This window comes from Accipiter gentilis, chromosome Z (assembly GCF_929443795.1).
Source record: "Accipiter gentilis chromosome Z, bAccGen1.1, whole genome shotgun sequence".
Classification (NCBI taxonomy): domain Eukaryota; kingdom Metazoa; phylum Chordata; class Aves; order Accipitriformes; family Accipitridae; genus Astur; species Astur gentilis.
The window spans coordinates 73,667,936-73,687,784 of NC_064919.1; the positions used below are offsets into that span (position 1 = coordinate 73,667,936).

The window sequence follows — 19,849 nt, forward strand, 5'->3', positions numbered from 1 at the left end:
CATAAAATACCATCTCCTGGGTGCTTCACACAATTCAAACTTCCTGCAAACATCCTGAGGGAAAAAAGTCAAATAAATTGATAGACTCATGTGTCTTAAAATATATTTCTGTAACTCAGTGTTCTTACTTCCATTTCTTTGTGGAGACACATTTAAATTGTGTGTTGGGTTTTTTCTGTATTATAGGAAATAGTTTTGTGAATTGCTCTTGCCATTCCTGATCTGCCTTGTCAGATCAGTATTATGATAAATATGACTTTCTATTTTGTCTTTCATTGTGTTGTCAATGATAAATTGCAGAATCATTCTGAACTGCTGCTGTGAAATGATAAATGTTTCTTGTAGAGTGCTTCCAAGAAATGTAGTGCTCTTCTGCTTTTTAGTTTTGAAGTTTTCTTATGTCAGTACAGGATTTTAATATGTGAAAACACAAGTTATTTTTCAAAAAAGACATATCTGAAACTCCATCACAGGTTATTTCACTTGGTCAAAGCTGTGGGATGAGAGGAAGGATGAAGAACAGAAGGGATATGTTTGTGTATCACGTGCAGTTTTTTGCTTTTTTGCATTTGTGGACATACTTGAGAGAGTAGTAAGAATTCCTGGTTTTGTTGAAAGAAAGTGATTTTGTAGAAGTAATATTTTTTTTTTTTATTTGGGGATGTTGGTCTTGGTCAACACTCTGCTTTGTTTCATACTCTGAAAAACTGTAAGCCCTGTTATGGATTAAATTTATGTAATTCAGATAAGTGACCAAATTCAAATGTATTTGTTGGTTTGAAGAAAATATAAAAACACTCTCCTACCTTGTGAGAATTTTTGTTAATGGGGAAGGAAGGTAGACTTACCTCCTCCTTTTAGACTTCCTTATTTTATATGCTCAGCAGTTTTTGTCTTTTTTTTGTTACCACTATTTTGTAATTAACTGTTTGTGCCTCTTCAACTGTCATTTCTGTTAACGTCTTATCTTTTCCTGGAAGACTTCTTAAATGCTGTTCCTGAACTATTCAGATACAAAGAGCAGGAAGCATACTACTGATACTCCTGCCACCCCTGGGGGGTGGGAGGGTGGGGGAGAATTTCTAAGAAATACTTTGTAAGTCGAAGTTGAAGCTAGCCCCCTCAACTCTCAACTTTACTGCAGAATGTTGATCTACTGTGACATCTCACAATACTCATCAACTTTAAACTTCACAAATCTTCTGTGAACTGTGATAGACACCAGTAATTGCAGAGTAGAAGGAAAGGTATCGATAAGGCTTATTCTTCAGTACTAGAAGTTCTGAAAGGTAATTTTCTGTACAATTTCAGTACAAGACTGAGTCCTATGTATGTATGAAAACTTGAATCAAGAAAATTATTTTCTTTTTATTTGCTTTGGAATTGTTAGTCAGTTTTTTCTTGAGCTATGTTTGTTTACTCAAGATAGAGCAGTGGTGCTCTTAAGTTGGATAACAGTTGCCAAATACTGATTACAGTATTTTTTTCCTATTAGACGAGCAAGTGCTGCACTCAACTGCTTAAAACGTTTTCATGAGATGAAGAAAAGAGGACCTAAACCTTACAGCCTCCATTTAGATCATATTATTCAGAAAGCGATCTCAACACACCAAAAAAGAGATCAATACCGTGTGCAGAAAGACATCTTTATTTTAAAGGTATTACCATTATTGAGTTTCCAAAACTGAATTTGACTTTGTATTTTGGAGACTTATATCCTGCATACCAAGCTTCACTCTCTCATCTAAATCAGAGTCTGCGTACCAAGCTTCACTCTCACATCTAAATCAGAGCCATTTAAGTGATTTCTTTATAGAATTTTTTTCATTTAATTTCTATCATAGGTACTTGTGGATAGTATATTGCATTTCTAGAATTTGAAGAGTGAAATTACAATAATTCCTAATGCTTTTTAGGACCAATTGTGATCTCTTACTATTAGATTCTTAATGCAGTACTGTAACAATGCAATTTACTTTCAAATGCAAATTACTGTGGAGCACATCTCTTTTAATGATTGTTACATGAACAGTAAGTATTATCGTGTGACAAGACTGAAAAAAATGGTGCAAGGCAACTGTAGTTTTTTGTTTCTGTATTCCAGGACACAGAAGAAGCACTTGTAATGAATCTTCGAGACAGCCAAGTTCTCAATCATAAAGAGAACCTTGACTGGAATTGGAATCTAATAGGGACCATACTGAAGGTGAGCTTAAAAAGGGCGTGATACTACTTTTATGAAATTGTTTGGAAAAAGTCTCCATTTCATACGAGAGCTTTGAATTTCTAATATTAATTCCACAGTACATCCCATCACCTGTTTTATTTCAGAAAACTAGGATCTCATGGATTAATCAGCACTGATACAGTCTGTTTACATACAACCCTTAAACTATATACAAAAATACACTACAGTTACATTCACAAATTTCTTAGTAAGCATGTATTAAATTGTATGTAACTTTATTTGTATAAAAATAGACTTTAAAGAATTAGCTATATTGACTTTAAAGCTGCTAATATTTTAGACTTCAGTCCAAACTATACAGGGATATTGCCTCGTTCAGTTTCATAGCAGAATTTTTTTATATAATGTGAGCTGAAGGTTAAGGCTGCAGGTGGGTTATAGATCAAACCTCAGATGCTTAGTCTGAGCCACATATGAAAACTTCAGTAATATGCAATCTCATTGTATGTTCTGAACTAGTACAAATACTCCCATAGCATCAAGTTCATTATGAACTTACCTCCTTTATATTGTAAAAACAAGTTATCTCTGACAGGGAAGGCATTATCTTAAATATATTTAATGCACAGTTTATAAGAGACTGCCTCTTTTTTTTTAAAGCAGAAAACTTACTTTCTTTGAGTATAGAAAACTTTGAGTACTCAGTATAGTTTTTGAACCAAAATAGCCCCTGTCATTCTGTGCATCAAAGCCATCCTTCTGTTGTTACCCCCAAGTAGTAACATTTTCTTACTGTCTCCTTACTGTGGTGTTATAAAGATGGTGAAAGTCTAAAAAAGGATTAATGGTGACAATCAAGATTATATTTTAAAAAAAGGAAACTAAATATTTCTGTGCATTTTTTCAGGGACTGTTAAACTTGAGATAGCAAGTATCTCTCTGGTGTAAAGACCTGAATTTGTATCTGACAGTAGCTTTGCTCCACCAAATTTCACTGTTCATAGGCTTTTTACTGCAATTACTAGATTTACTGGATTACTAGAGATCTATGATGATTAATCATAGATATTTTCACCTTTGATTCAGTATTAAAGATATCAAGAAACTGTTTTTCAGAATCTCACTGTTAATTATCTGTGTTGTACTTTGACAATGGGAGTTTTTTCTACAATTTTATGTAGTTGGCCACTAAGGTTTTGGGGTTTTTTTTAACCTGAAATTTAGGTCAAACTGTCAATGTCCCTGATATCTCAGACCTCCCCAGCAGTATATTTTCTAGTGTCCTGACAAACAGTTGATAATGTCTCAAAATCAGGGACTTCAGACTTTCAGAATGAGAAGTTTGTGTGTTTTCTGATTTGATTCTAACCACTTCTGTTCCTGTTAAACTGCACAACACCAGCATATAGTAAGATAATGTTGTCAGAGTGGTCCATCTTTACTCCTCGTATGAGCAAGATCCAGATTCCAGTGTTTGGACTTCACTATCTCACATGGCTACTCACCTCTCTTTTGTCTCTGTCACAGCCTTACAGCTTTAGAGCATCAGCTTTCTAACCACCTCACTACTTGCATTTCATGTGATCCCTCCCTGCCTTTTTTACTTGCTCAGCTTGCTGTCTGAGCTGCTAAAAGAGCAGCAAAAGTGGCAGCAGTCAGGATGGAGGAATTGTGACTTTGTTGTTCACAGCAGAGCTTCATACTTTTTCTGGAACTGTTACTAGTGTAGTCAGTTTTACTAATCATTAACTAGTGCACTATACATCTTCATACTAGTATACCAATTGGAAATGTAGAACTGTATTGCTTAGGTAGGAAAGAATGCTTGCTGCACTTTTTTCCATCCATTTCAAGAAGATACTAGTAGCAACAAAAATAAACCTGAAACTGTAGAGACAACAGATAGCTATAAAACAGAGGAAGGTGTAATAGGAAGAAAGGATAGGTCCGGAAGAGAGTATTATGACTTCCTGTGATCCTTCTTAAAACCTCTTATGAAGTATCAACAGAAGAGTTTAAATACCATTTTAATAAGCAGTATTTAAGTGAGCTGTAACAGAATAATGATTATTTTTAAATCAAATCTGATTAATAGTGAATACAACAGCAAAGATTGTTTGCCTATTAAGCATATACATTTTTTACTTTTCAGAGAAGAAACTGATAAAAATTGTTTATTTTTCATTAGCTTTTCATAGTTTGAAGTTTTCATTAGAATTGTGGCCTTGTACACATAGCATGTGACCAACATACCCTGTCCTTCTCTAGTAAGAAATCAAACAGTTCTTTGAGCAAGAATTGTGGGATTTTCAATAAAATAAGGGGGGGTTTGTAGATAACATTAGATGCAAGGAAACTTACATTTCTAATTTTTAGGTAAATAGATCTATAATAGAAATGAGTAAATTATAGTGACTAATCAAGGACTGATGTGCAAGTTTCATATAATGCTATATTTGCTGTTTTTCTAGTGGCCAAATGTAAATTTAAGGAACTACAAAGATGAACAATTACACAGGTATGTAAAAATTATGTAGACTTCCTTTGAAGAAAGAAATTTGGAAAAACTGGGGTTTAATATTGCAATAAACTATTCTTGGATATGTCACACTTCTAAAACTTAATCTTTAGATAAGCAACAAAAAATCTGGATAATTAAGTTGCAATATTTGCTTTAAATAAACAGGTCTTTAAACTTTAGTGGTTTATTTTCTATGTACAGGTAGTTTATGTATTTATTCCCTTAACAAGAATCATACCAGCTTTGCAAACACCTTATTTGATTTTAAACTTTAAAATTATTACTGCTTTGATGTTTTGTACATTAGTATTTGATATCAGCACTTGACAAATTTTGACAGAATGGGTTTACAGTTGTACAGTTATATAGTTACATCTTTCATCAAAAACCAAGAGGAAGTTATTTCTAGTTGCTATTAATGGCAAGGGAAGCATGTGTGATTCTGGAAAAAAACAACAAAGTACAGCTCTGGTTCCTTTCATGTCTGTTGGTGTTAATAACATTTTTATTACTTTTGTGCATGTGTGGCAATAGTGTAAATAACTTGTTATTAGATTTCCCTTTTAACATGCCTTTGACAAATGCATTTGATTAAATTATTTTGAAGAGTATTTCTGTATTTGTAGGCATGGAAAGCTATCTCTACATGAATTTGAGGAAAAAACTAAAGCTAAAACATGCTGAAAGGCTCACACTGTTCCATTTTAAATTTTTACTAAAAAGTAATCAGGCTACTTTATATAATGTTCCCAGCCTAAGTGGTAGTCCTATTGTAATCATAGCCATAACTTAATTTTGCATTTGTATTTATTCTGGGTTTTTTTCCTTCCCTAAACTTTGATTGCCAATCTGTACTTTGTGGTAAAGGATTATTTTCTAAATCTGGTGGTTTATAACGTTGCTTCTCTAAAGTAATGTCTGCAGTCCTGGCTGACACCCACACTTCTACCTACCTACCTGAGACTGTGTTCCTGTTCCTTAGTTTTGTGCTGCACTCAAGTGTTGTTCAGTGCCTAAATAATTCCAAATAAACTGAGAAAATCTAGGATTGAGTTAGTATAAAACTTCTACAGTTCATTGATCGTTTCTGCAGGATTGTGCTAGATGCTTTAATGGCTCTAAAATGCTGTTGCTTTTGTTTAATAATAACTAATTATCCCTGAATCTCTCTGGTTTCACTGCTGGTTATAAAAAATTTTCAGCCACTTTGTTTTTGAAGTGTAACTTCTATATTTGTCCTTCCATAAGTTGATTTTTTTTTTTTTTTTAACTGTAAGTGTTCTTGTGATTATCTCATCTGGAATTTCACTTTAACAGCCATATTTCTGATACAGATTCCTTCATGTCATAGGGATACAGTTAATGCAATATGTGTATATACATGTATGTGTATATACATACATATACACACTTAAGTGTATATATATATCTAAACAGACATAAATATGTGCTAATATATATAATTATTGCTAATAACCCAGAATAAAATATATTTCATTTGACAAAATTTAAACAGGCCTTCAGTGTAATTGGTCCTGTGTTTGGAGCTGGGAATAGTGGCTTACTCTCACTTAACTAAAGCACTGTACCTTTAGTTAAAGTTTTTGTAATGCTTGACATATCTACCTTCAGACAGAACATTCTGTGTTACTTTAAAGCACAAATGTGTGTTTATTTTTTGACTTACAATTGGTGAGGGGAAGTTCTTTGCTGAAGACTTTATTCCTGCAATGCAAAACTCAAGCAGTACTGGTCATCATGATTTCAAAAAGGCTGAGTGAAGAGTCTGTGTTTGTAATTGCTGTGTTATGCTTCAGAAATGCTTAAGTGAGGTGAATGAAAATACTGTTGATGAATAAATAAGGCCTTTGCCTGGAAGAACACAAAAATATATTTTTTCACAGCAGCGTTAACTATTATAGCTGAAGAAAACTCAAGTCAGATTCTTCTTTAGCCCTTTGTAAGTCTAGATAGTATAGTCTTTGAAACTTAGCACAGGATAAATTACAGCAGAATAAATTATAAGCATGAGCATGAAAAAGAAGCTATGGCTTCTAAGAGCATAGAGATTTTCAGTTCCTTTGCTTATTTTAAGTCATTGCATAGAAAACCCTTTATAACACACAGTACAGCTGCATCTCTGAAGTCGTGTCTGGGTAGGCTCATTACTGCTACCTGCTACTCTTTTAATACATTTTGAAAATTTATTGTCAATAAGCTTATTTAATGGTAACATATCTTTTGTACCAGCATCATTTTATACTGTGAGACTGTCCTTATACTGAAAAATAGCAAATTCTTCATTACTTTCCATAGGTTTGTAAGGAGATTGCTATATTTCTACAAGCCTAGCAGTAAACTGTATGCCAACCTGGATCTGGACTATGCCAAGGCTAAGCAGCTCACTGTGGTGGGTTGTCAGTTTACTGAATTTCTTCTTGAATCAGAAGAGGTAAGAAATTTTCAGCTACAAGGCTGGAGGTAGAATGAGTAGTGCTGCTGTATGCCACTTAGAGGAAAAAGTTTAGTAAAGACTTCCATAGTCTTCGGGTGTTAAATCTAAAGTGATCAGTGTAATTAAGAAATGTAACTTAATCTTGAATTGTCCAGATGAGACACTAAGGAAGACAACTGTGTTTAAGTAGAAGTTTTATTAAATACAGATTTATTAAATGTGACTTAGGGTTTGGAGGGTTTTTTTTTTTTTAATTTTTGCTGTGAATATCCTTCCTTTCTCTACCTCCTTTCTTCTTGTGTACTAAAGACTTATGCCTCAGGCCAGAGGAAAATGTCATTGAACAATTCTTTTCCTGGAAAGAATAGAATTGGTCCCAGGATGTCTCCAAGCTAAACTCTTTTTCTTTGCCTTGAATCTTTTTCTTTAGTCTGAATTGTGTTTGCCAGCCCACATGTCTTATTTTGTGTCTGTATTGTGTTTGTACATTTCAAGAAATTTAAAGTGATGGATTTCAGTAAAGGAGAGACAGTTCTGTTACTAGTAAATGCTATTACTCTTTGTTTTGTTAGGATGGACAAGGCTACCTGGAGGAATTGGTTAAAGATATTGTACATTGGCTCAACTCTTCATCAGGAATGAAACCTGAACGTAGTCTTCAAAATAATGGGTTACTAAATACCCTTAGCCAGCACTACTTTCTGTTTTTTGGTACTCTCTCTTGTCACCCTCATGGAGTGAAAATGCTTGAAAAATGTAACGTGTTTCAGTGGTGAGTGGTTCTATTGTGTTTGAATTGTGCTTACAGGTATAATAGTTACGAAAATTATAAACTGTGCATGAGGACTACTGTCTGTAAAGCTGAAAACTTGAAAGTTCTTTTGATTTACTTACAAGTAATGATCCTTGGTTGTGGGGGGTTTCAGTATTTTTTTCAAATAAGAGGTCTTTTAGTCTGTCATATCTGAACAGATATGGGTGATCATATCACTAAATAGCTTACTTTTTCCTGTCCACACCTATCTGACAGAGATCAGTATCAGGAAGGATGATGCTGTACTGAAAAGACAGCAGGAAAAAACCCCCAAACAAAACCAAACAAAAAAACCCACAAACCAACAAACAAACAAAAAAACCAACCCAACACAAAACCCACATAAACCTCAAAACTGGCCAGTATCATACTGTTTGTAAAATGTAATGATGCATGTTGTACCTAAACTTCAGTCCAATATATTTGAGTGAAGGTGTGAAGTTCAAAATTCTGTTCAGGTACAAATAAACTTGCCTCCCTTTGGGAGTAAATTGGCTAGTGGCTAATACCAGTTTATTTTAAATATAGTAAACTTTAAGTGAAAATTCAGGTGTTTTGATGGACTCTTTAATTACATTGTTTTCATTGATTATTAGAATGCAAATTTTTTACTGGCTTCAGAAAACTTGGTTTACAATAAAATCTAGACAGTAGTACTAATGTTATGGCCAGCTGTATACACAGAATGTTTTACAATGAGGAATTGTTCACAGTTTCATGAACGCTAATTTTTGTACTCATAATCACTAATTAAAGTATGCTGACAAAATTATTACAGAGAAATTATGAAAACTGGTCCCCATTTGACTCTTAACAGCTCTAACAGTTTAAAGTTACTCCATTTCATGTGAGAATTTACTTTGTATTTTGAGTTTATAGAAATGAAAGTCCAATTCAAAGTACTTAAGTTTAAATTACTGATTGAATAAATAAATGAGTGGGTTCAAATACTAATTTTTTTCTTCTCCCTCCCCTTCCTCCCCCAGTCTTCTTAATCTTTGTTCTTTGAAGAACCAGGATCATTTGTTAAAATTGACTGTTTCTAGTTTGGATTACAGCAGAGATGGGTTAGCAAGAGTCATCCTTTCTAAAATCTTGACAGCAGCTACTGATGTAAGTTCAGTTTATGTTCGATTGTTAATTGCTGCTAGACATTTATTTTCTTATTGAAGGTGTATGACTTTATGTTTAAGCTATTATTTATCCAGAAGGGTTTTTATTTTTGTTTCAGAGAAATGAAGGTCCTACTCATGTAGTTTTGGAATTTGCTGTGAACTTCACACCGTATATTGTATTTGTGCACAAGAAATTGAGTCATTCAAATAGAGGTTTCTGTCATGTATTAAGGGGGTTGAAGTCTTTAAATGCATAAACCGAGTGTTATTGTCTAGGTCGGTGGACAGCCTAAATCAATTGTGAAGGCATCATTTTCACAAACAGAAATGTGTATTTCTAGCAGTAATAAACAGGTTAACCTTCCAGTGGTAAATACTGTTTTGATAATGATTGAGGTTACCGCGGTGGAACTGAGTAGACACTATAGCTGCTGGAAAGAAGGAAGGGGTGGTTCAGAAATAGGCATTGGGATTTGTACTTCTGAATCAAAGAATATGAGTGAAAATAAAACACAGCCTTAGGTAGACTTGGGAGAGGAAGCTCCTGAACTTTTAAGAAAAGAGAAATCAATCAGGTGTAACGTAGACGAGGAAGCATTGATGTCAGGGAAATGACAATTAGGAACTTGAAATCTAAGTAGGAAAGAACTTCCATTACTTCAGGGAGAGCTATTCCTCTGTTGTCTGGACAAGGCAGAATATATTCCAGAGTGGATAAAAGAGGGAATAAGGTAGATGCTAGGTTTAAATATCTCACTGTCTTTTGGAAGAGGAGAGGGAAGGAAAGAAATTCAGGGTATTTCTCCAAGACCATCGAAGATAAAATGATTCTTACAGGTAAGAGTGGAGTCTGAAAGTAAGAGTTTGAAGGAACGACTCATTGAAAGTGAAGCTCCCTACTGAATAATTTTGATAATCTTTCAGTGAAGTGATGACTTTGATATCCTTTCTTCAAAGTTGTTTTATGCTTAGTCTGAGCAAGAAAACAGAAATTAATATGTTGTGAGGATGCATGCCTATGTCTTTATTAGACTTCTAAGCTCCTGTTAGATGACTGTCACTTAAGAGCAATTTAGGCTGTGGAACTTTATTTAGTTGTTTCTACTGAGATTTCATGTCAATAGGTACTGCCCCCTACCCCCTTCCACCACCTCCCAGTTATTTTTACCTCATAAAAAGAGGCTGTACAGAGAGTAAAGAGCACTCCAACATTTCACTTTCTTGCAAATGCAGCTGGCTAACAATTAGAAAAAAGTCCAGGCATGCTATCACAATCTCCTCAATACATTTACACTAATAATTTGAGGCATTTTATTATGAATTAGTGTTTGGGGTTTATATTTTGGGAAAGATTTCTTGATTCTGATATCTAAGGGATGAAGACTTAAATTCTATTTTGAGAGAGGTACTTCCAAATGTTTTCAAGTATCCAGTACACTACACCAGAAGCTTTATGTAGGTAGGAATGGGTTGATCTCCATCCAAATGTTCTATAAAGACCTACTTTTGGACTTATTTTTATCTGGCTGGGGGGGAGTGGCACATGACCAAAACAGAATGCGTTCAACTCTGATACAGGTATCACTAGCTGTAAGCAGACTGGCTTGAAGTGGGGTGCAGATATTGTCTGAACGTACTGTCCCAAGTATTTACAAAGCCAGAAAACAGTTGATGGCTACTGCTGCTCTTAGTGATGATAACTAAAAATACAATTTCCACCTATTTGTAATTCAACTTAATGAACAATAGGTAGTAAACACTTCTTATACTTCAGATGTAAATAGAATAGACATCACTCTCTGGCACCTTAGAAATTAAGAAAGCTTGTAGAGCCCTCAGGCTCACCCATTTCAGTTCTGGTCTGTTTGGGATTATGAAAAGGATTAGGGATAATGATCTGATGGTTGGCATTACCTTGACTATTTAATGTCAGACCTTGACAGATGTCAAAGTAGAACACTCTGGAGAAAGCTAAGAAACATTCTACAGGCTCAGAAACTTAAGAATGCACATTTTGGAGCTCAAACCTAAGTAATTAGTTTTGAAGTTAGAGGTCCTTCTTGCCAGATACGCTGATAACTTCTTACATCTGTGATGTTTTAAGGTCTTGGCCTACATTAGCAGCCTATGGTTACTGAGTTCTAATGCTTCAATTTCCCAGTCTCACATTGATGTGAGGTCTAACAACCTAGGGAAGGGGTTGTCTAGGGAAACAGCAGAGATTAAGTAACTGTCTGGTTTTGGCAGTCTCCTGAAATCTAAAAGAATAGAAATTATTTGGCTATATCTTCTTAACTGCCAAGTACTGACTTACTTTAAGAGTGTAACCTTTCTCATATGTGCACAATATGGGTCAGTGGTCCTTAATATCAGTTAGGTGTGTGTTCAGGTGTAGCAGGTCTCTAACCAGAGCTATCCCCAGGCAAGTTCATAGCTGAGGTGTGTTGTGACTTAAATTCTGCTCCTTAGAGTTCAGTGTTGCAGTGATTGAGACTGTACCCTGATTTTTGTACACTACAATACCATGAGAATCCCTTCAATATTTTCTTTTTTAAAAAAAGAATTTATGATAATAATTTTAAGAAATATAAAAAAAATAGATCTTGTTTGTTGACGACAAATGTAAATGAATCTTTTGCTATCAGAATACTAAAAAAGAAGGAAAAGTTACTGTTTGAACCTCATAAATAGAGATTGACTTTCTTTGTGAAACATATTGAACCATGAGGGACGTACAAAACTACTTCGGGGTGTTTTGTTTCCTGAATTAGTTGACTTGCTTGGAATACTTGAAATTCATAGGGAAATATTTTGTATATTTCATCTAAAAGAGGAAAATAGCAAATAGAATGGACTGTTTCAGTCAGCAGAAGTGGGTCTACGCTTGCATCAACCACAGATGATTTCATACCTGGATAAAATTTATTCCCTTAAATTCTTTCCCTGCTTTACCATGTGCCCAACCCCGTAAGTTCTTACGATGAAAACTGAAGTGATGGTATTTTGAAGAGAAAATTTCACTGAGTACTACTTGACAGAAAGGCAAAATATTGACCTGTCGAAGAACCCTTTGGCAATGCCTGGTGTACACAGTATTGCCAGTATCATCTTGTGGATAAAATGCTTGTCTTCAGTGTTTCTGATGTTCATGCTCCCAATACAAGACAAAAGTGTAAAAAGCTAATCCGAAGGATAAAACCTTTTAAGTCTAGTATTAACTCTATCCTTAGTGTTATAAGTGGTATTTTTGAACAACTGCAATGGGCAAAACTACAAGTCTTCTCCAGAAATTATAATATTCATGTGAGGTGGAAATTGTTGTCAATTCTGAGAGGGTAAGATACCTGAAAGAATACGGAAATATTGAACTGACAGGTATTTGCGTGGGCAGTTCCACTGTCTGAGGAGTAATTTGGAAGTACCTCTGTTTAGATGTTAGGGGAAGGTGTATCTGCCATTTTCTGGGTTTTATGGTCTGGAATTCTGAAATAGCAGCATTGTCAACAGCAAAAGAAAATTTACTCAGTTGTATTTAGCAAGGATGGTAGGAAAAAATTGAAACTTGGAACACTTATACCACTCATGGCTCTGTCCCATGAGGAGAACATTTTTAATTACCAGAACTGACATTCTGTCACCTTGGACAAGTGAATCCTAAGATTAAAAATGAACATGCAGTTCAATTCAAATAAGGCACTTGCAAGCCCCTTCCACCTTACCTTTTCAAGGACTTGTGATGAGGACCTTGTAGGATGAGTGGAGCCTGTAAGCCTCTGGAAAGGGTTTGTATTAATTCATAATGCAGAAGACGAATTGTGATTTTGATTCTATATGCTGCCTCTGGCGTCTAAATTCTATTTAAAAGCAATAAAAATGTTTGGGACTGATCATAATTGCTGAAAAGCTGTGTTTGTAAGTGAGAAAGACCATCTCCAGCAGGGCTTCTTTCCTTCAGAAATTTTAATTCCCTGAGATATTTGTTAATGAAATACCTTATCTGTTCATTACAAAAGCTGAAGTTGCTCTTTTTCTTGGCTTAACTGAGATTATAGCTGCATATGCCTTTTAAAGCTATCCAGAGCTGTGAAGCAGGCTTGTTAGCTGTTTGCTAATGAGTGTCTCTGAACAAGAAGAACTAATTTCTGTAGCTAGCTTAGCATTAGATGGGGAGAGTAGCATTTTGGGGTGACTATATACAACGAAAACATTTTACAGAGCAGTATCTATGTAGTTCAGTGAAGCAGAAGCACATCAACCTGCTTCCAGGTGTGCTTTGGTCATTGGTGCTAGAGCAAATTAATACTGCCTCAGCTGCCTTTTTGCCAGTTCATGGTAAAAACAGCAGAGTACCCATTGTGTCCTCAAGCGCTGCAGTTCATGACCTAGAATTTCATCTTCATAGGTGGCTAAAGGGTAGATTTATCCTATATCTACTGGCATCTATGCTACGCTGTATGTAATCAGCTGAGCATAGTGACCTCTGACTTGCTGCTTCAAGTCTAAGGGTCTCAAAGTCCTTTGATAGTAAAAGAATCTTCTGACAGATTTAGTACAGGGCTTTGTCTGTTTTATAATGTAGTTCGTGCATGAGTGAAGGAGGGGAATGTCTGTTTCCTCAGATATCCTCTACACTGCTTTTCTGATCAGTTCACATCAGAAGTAAAAACATTCCAGCATTTTGCTTTATCTGGAAAAGCAATGCTGGGCTTTGCCTCTCTTGTCTGGGAAATGCATGCAGTGGTTTTGCAGCCCCTGTTCTGAGGTTTGAACATCTTAGTGAGTGTCATTCCTTGTTGTAAAGACCCTTTTTATGTAGCTTCACTTGCTTAAAACCCTGTTCTTCTGTTCTTTACACCTTTTTAGTTCTTTTTATTTCTGATGATGGTAGGAAAACCAGAACTGCACACATTGTCCAAGATGTCAACGCCCAGTGGATTTACCAAGTGACAGTGCTGATGTATTTTGTTCTGTTTACTTTCAGTGGTTTTGGTTGCCATTGAACTTCTCTCTAAAGCTTCCACAGAACCAAATAATATTAGCCCCAAGGTCTTTTCCCTGGGTATAAAGAGCTGTCTCAAAGCCTGTTGTGTGTGTAAAGTTGGGATTATTTTTTTTTCACTTCAGCTCATTGTTTCAACTTTATCTGCAGTGAATTTTATTTGCCATTTAATTGTCCCATCAGAGTCATGAATTCCTTCTTGTCTTTTCCATATCTAAACAGAAAATTAAAAACTGTTCTAATTCTGTACTAGTTATCTGGATAGATTAATTCATGTTCAGGAAGTATTTCAGGAAGTGAACATTGTTCTCTTTCATTCTCTGTATCACACTCAGTGTAGTTGTAGCAGTAACAACAATTCTTTATAGACAAATTCTAATGCACTACATGACACTGAATTCTGGTTTCATATTATTGTGTTACTCTGTAGGTTTAACATCTAGATCAAGTGATCATTTCAGCATAATAGCTCTTGTTCTCATCTTTAATAAATATGGTGCCAGTCATCTATTCCATGTTCAAGATATACCACTAACAGTATGCAAGCCACTTCAAAATAGTTGTGCAGCCTAGGCCAGAGTTGTGAATCGCTGTTCCACAGTCTGTCTTCATACGTGTGTTATGTCATTCCTGCATCCGCTCCAAAAAATGAGCCTCTGTGTATTGAATAAGTAGAAATGTGCACATGATATTTGAAGTTGAAATAATGGGACAAGATTTTTTTAAATGAATTGTGCACAGTCACACTTCCTACTCTCACTTTCTTTCAAGTACTGCTTGCCAAGTATTTCTGGAGGGGAAAAAAAACAATCCAGAAGACATTGTTAACCTAGGTAGTGCTGTCCAACCTGGACCAATTCACCTATCTCTTGCAGTACAGATACACACATGCATCCCAATATTGATCATTTATATTTTAATGTATAGAAAATTTACTTGGTTATAGCTATCACAGCTTTAAAGGTGTAGGGACTGAAGACCTGAAAAAGGATTTGGGCACCTGATTTTGTCTTTTCCAGCTATGCTTGTGTAACTATAGATAACACCTTTGCTAGTAAGCATATATTGTAAGGGTTGTACTGTGCTTGCTCCAGAACACTGCAAATTCTTGTAGATGAGGCCTGTTTGCTTCTATTTTGTGTGTATTTTTTCTAATAGGAAATGGTGTTAAATCAATTTATGCTGTTTATTCAGCAAGTTCTGAACAGCAGTGCAGGAACTGACAGGGTACTTCTTTCTGCTGTCACTTGGAGAAATTCATAGCAGTAAACTAATTGTTGGGAAACTGTCTTATTACAGAAAATAACATTTTTCTGTTTAGAAGGTTTTCTGAGACATTTTGAAGATCAGATATGTTTGGGAAACAATTTAAAATGTATTAAAATAAATTCCCCAGAGGTTCTAATATTTGCCTGTTAAAGCTTTTTGCAAAATATTGCGTACATGAAAGCATATGCAATAGCACTGGCCATTTACAAGGTATTTTTCCTCCTAATTCTGATGACTTTGTGTAGTGCTATCACAGCAAATGACTAATTGATAACTGCTTTCCAGGGAGACTTGCAGTGACCAGATTACTAGTGATCTCACACTCAAATTTCCCATTTGATAAGATAGAAAGCTCTCAAGTAGACTGTAGTTTTAATACATAAGGTGTGTATCACAGCTGCTTGCTGTAAAATATGGTAATAAAAATGTATTTTTTTAAAGTGGCAAATCATTGACTACACTAGCTATTTTTCTTCCATTCAGAAAAACATTTTTCTTTTGCAGAGCTGCAGGCTGTATGCAACAAAACACTTAAGAGTATTACTGAGAGCAAATGTAGAGTTCTTCAGCAACTGGGGGATTGAGCTACTGGTGACCCAGTTACATGATAAAAATAAAACTATTTCTTCTGAGGCACTTGATATTCTAGATGAGGCATGTGAAGACAAGGTGAGCATCCTTTCCTTTTTCAATCTCTTTTTGGTATGCTATTTTGTAAGCTATACCCCACTCCCTCCCCCCATTAGCGAAGTAAAAGTATGCAAGAAGTTACTGATGGTTTCCTTCTTGATTGTCATTGATGGACTTCATAATAGTTTATAGACCCTGTTGCTGAAAATACTGCAGTATTAATGATAAGAAGATGTAGACTTCTGGCTTATGCCTACTTTTAAATATGGATTCAGACTAATTAAGCTATTTCGATCATTATACTTATTGTGAAGTAATATATATATTTAATGACAAATGGTACCTAAAGTGGATAATATTAGGATGAGGTTAGTGCTGTATGGTACTTTCTTTTGTGAAAAACTTGCTGCTTCATTGCTGGCATATTATTGTAGTTGCTGTAGTTTTCAGGATTATATAGTGCTCAGATACTCCGTATGCATTTTTAATTATTTTAGGCCAATCTTCATGCCCTCATCCAAATGAAACCAGCTCTTTCTCATCTTGGAGACAAGGGTTTGCTTCTACTCCTAAGGTAAATGTTGAACATGCTGTTTGTCTTTACAGTGTGAAAACAAGTAAGTTTGTTTTTATTCAAATTACGTGATTTGTTTTAAGTGGAGTACTAACTGTCTGATGTTGCTTTACAGATTTCTGTCCATCCCAAAGGGGTTTTCATATCTAAATGAAAGAGGTTATGTAACAAAACAAATGGAAAAATGGCAAAAGGTAATGCTAAGAGTGTGTTTGATACTAGGAAGAGAAAGGGTGTGAATATGGAGGTTTAGAATGTCAAAGGTTCTTAAAAATACTGCATATTCATATATGTGTATTGCTAATGCCAATACATTTATTGCCTCAGTGACTCAACAATTTTGCTGAAAAAGGTTGACAGGGACTCACAGGAGCTACAGCACTGTATACATGTGTGCTTCTGATTTACTCAGGCCTTTTATATAATTTTGGCATTTCAGCAAATATTTCAGGAGTGTAGTGACTTTCTAAAATAGGTTGTTGTGTGAGGTCCTATCTAGGGAAGTGTGTAAAGGAATACTACTTTTCAAGATACCCATTACCTCTGGTTGTTGCTAATTAAAGTTAAATCTAGAGATCATGAAGAAAGAATTAGCTTATGCTGTTAAGAAGTAAATAGGAACAGAAGACCACTGAGAAAAATGCATCATTGTCATGACTAGGATAAAACTCTTTATACTTATTTTGTTTTCATAATTGATCATAAATGCTTGGTCTTATTCCTTTTGGCATGTTTTTTTACTAACTTATAAGCTGTGACTTCTCTAGGAATACTGAAATGGTGGTCTGTTGAGATTATTCGGGTTAAAGTCAGATGTGAAGTATTTCCTTCTTTCCTTCCTTTCTTAACAAATTCACTGAAATAATTATGGAATCAGTTGTCGACTCTGCAGACTCATTGTATGTATGAAGTAAATCTGGTGAGCCCCACCATCAGATCACAAAGAAATTCAGCTTTCTTTAATTACTCCTTCCTTATAAAGTACCACACTATAAAAACATACCTCTAAGTGTATTGTCAACCTTTGTCTGTCTTCTAGGAATATAACTTAAAGTATGTTGAATTGATTGAAGAACAACTTAATGAAGCACTTACAACATACCGCAAACCTGTTGATGGTGATAATTATGTTCGTCGGAGCAACCAAAGGTAAATTTGGGAAAATGTGTCTTTGGGTGTAAGCTGGCAGGACTGGTCAAGAGAGCTTTAAACTAGAATTGATGGGGGAAGGGGATACCGACAGGATTGCAGTAGGTAAACCAAGGGTTAGCATAGCATCACCTGAGGGTGGCAATGATAGCGGGAATATTGCTCCTGGGAGCCCAGAGGGCTCAGGAGCGTATCTGAAATGCACGTACAGCACATATGCAGTATGAGAAACAAACAGGATGAACTGGAAGCGTTGTTCAGTTCCCAGAGCTATATCACTGGTATTAGTGAGACTTGGTGCAGTGAGTCCCACAGCTGGAGTGCTGAATGGAGGGTTCCAGGCTGTTCAGGAGAGATAGGCAGGGCAGGTGAGGTGGAGGTGTCACCCTATATGTAAGGGAGAGGTTTGATTGTATGGCCCCTACAGTTAGTGATGGTGTGGTTGAGAGCCTCTGGGTGAGGATTAGGGGGATGGGAAACAAAGGACATGCTGTAGTGGGTGTCTACTACTGATTGCCCAGCCAGGATGTTAGCACTGATGAGTTATTCTATAGGCAATTAGGAGAAATCTCTGGATCGGTAGCCCTTGTCCTTATGGGAGATTTCAACTTCCCAGACATTAACTGGGAATACTGTGACAAGCAGGTCTTGGAAATTCTTGAAGTTTGTAGAAGGTAACTTCTTGTGACAAGTACTCAGTGAGCCAACTAGGAAGGAAAGATGCCTTCCTAGACTTAATATTTGTGAATAAAGAAGGACTTGTGGGAGATGTAATGGTAGGTGGTTGTCTTGGCCACAGTGATCATGAAATGGTTGAGTTTAAAATTTTCAGTGTAATGAGAAAAAAGGATAGCAGAGTTGCTACCCTGGACCTCAGGGAGCTATTTAGCCAAGTACCCTGGGAATCTGCTTTTGATGGCTTAGGAGTCCACGAGTGCTGGTCAGTTTTTAAGAACCACCTTTTAAAAGCACAGGAGCTGGCAATCCCATTGTGTCATAAGTAAAGCAAGCGGGGCAGAAGACCAGTTGGCTGAACAGTGAATTCCTTGTGGAGTTCAAGAGGAAAAAGAAAATGTGTGATCTCTGGAAGCAAGGTCAGGCCTCACAGGAAGATTATAGAGCTGTGGTTCATATATGCAGGGAGAAGACACAAAAGGCCAATGCTCAGTTTAGAATTGAAACTGGCCAGTGTTGTGTCAAATAACAAGAATGGCTTTTTTAGGTATGTTAATAGCACAAGGAGGTCTAAATAAAATGTTGGACTGTTCCTTGTTGAAGATAGTCACCTGACTAATAGGGATGAAGAAAAAGTGGAGGCATTCAATGCTCTTTTTTGCCTCAGTCTTTAATAATACTGATAGATCTTGGGCTGCCCAGTCCCCTGAGTTGGAGGACCACAAGTGTGGGAACAGTGACTTTCTGTTTACTGACACTGAAATTGTAAGGGACCAGCTGTATCAGCTGGATGTTCACAAATACGTGGGCCCTGACAGGATTCATTTTGGAGTACTGAGGGAGCTAGCAGATGTTACAGCAGGACCCCTTTTGATCATCTACCAAAGGTCTTGGGAGTCTGGGGAGGTCCCTGCTGACTGAAAGCTAGCCAATGTTATTCTGATTTACAAGAAGGGTGTAAGGGAAGACCCAGGAAGCTACAGACCTGTTAGTCTACACTCAGTTCCTAGAAAAATTATGGAGAAGATCATGCTGAGTGCTTTTGAAGGGCATTTAAAGAATAATGCAGTTATCAGGCACAGTTAACATTGGTTCACAAAGGGAAAGCCCTGTTTAACTAATTTGATATCCTGCTATGATAAGGTCACCCACCTAGTGGATGTAGGGAAGGCAGTGGATGTAGTTTTTCTGGATTTTAATAAGGCTTTTGATACTGTCCACCACAGCATCCTTCTGGACAAGTTGTCCAACTGTGGTATGAGCAGGTTCATGTTGCACTGGGTGAAGAACTGGCTGACCAGCAGGGCTAAAAGGATTGTAGTGAATGGGGCTACACGTGGCTGGCAACAGGTCACCTAGCAGTGTTTCTCAGGGTTTAATTCTGGGGTCAGTGCTGTTCAATAAAATCCATCTTGGTATACTGTGTGCAGTTCTGGGCCCCACATTTTAAGAAGGATGTG

The 19,849-nt window shown here is 36.2% G+C and overlaps 1 protein-coding gene across 9 annotated transcripts in view; it reads left to right on the top strand.

Annotated features, from left to right (window-relative positions):
• RICTOR (RPTOR independent companion of MTOR complex 2) overlaps nucleotides 1–19,849 on the top strand; it is an 87,452-nt gene that overhangs the window by 48,215 nt on the left and 19,388 nt on the right. For all 9 annotated transcript variants that reach the window (XR_007505040.1, XR_007505041.1, XM_049794767.1 and 6 more), the window contains 10 exons: nucleotides 1,496–1,658; nucleotides 2,105–2,206; nucleotides 4,660–4,706; nucleotides 7,026–7,161; nucleotides 7,737–7,936; nucleotides 8,965–9,091; nucleotides 15,866–16,030; nucleotides 16,489–16,565; nucleotides 16,681–16,759; nucleotides 17,605–17,714. Coding sequence is in view for 7 of the 9 variants with exons in the window: in XM_049794767.1 (XP_049650724.1) it covers nucleotides 1,496–1,658; nucleotides 2,105–2,206; nucleotides 4,660–4,706; nucleotides 7,026–7,161; nucleotides 7,737–7,936; nucleotides 8,965–9,091; nucleotides 15,866–16,030; nucleotides 16,489–16,565; nucleotides 16,681–16,759; nucleotides 17,605–17,714 (1,206 nt within the window). In the remaining 2 variants the exon portion in view is untranslated. The remainder of the gene's footprint in view (nucleotides 1–1,495; nucleotides 1,659–2,104; nucleotides 2,207–4,659; nucleotides 4,707–7,025; nucleotides 7,162–7,736; nucleotides 7,937–8,964; nucleotides 9,092–15,865; nucleotides 16,031–16,488; nucleotides 16,566–16,680; nucleotides 16,760–17,604; nucleotides 17,715–19,849) is intronic.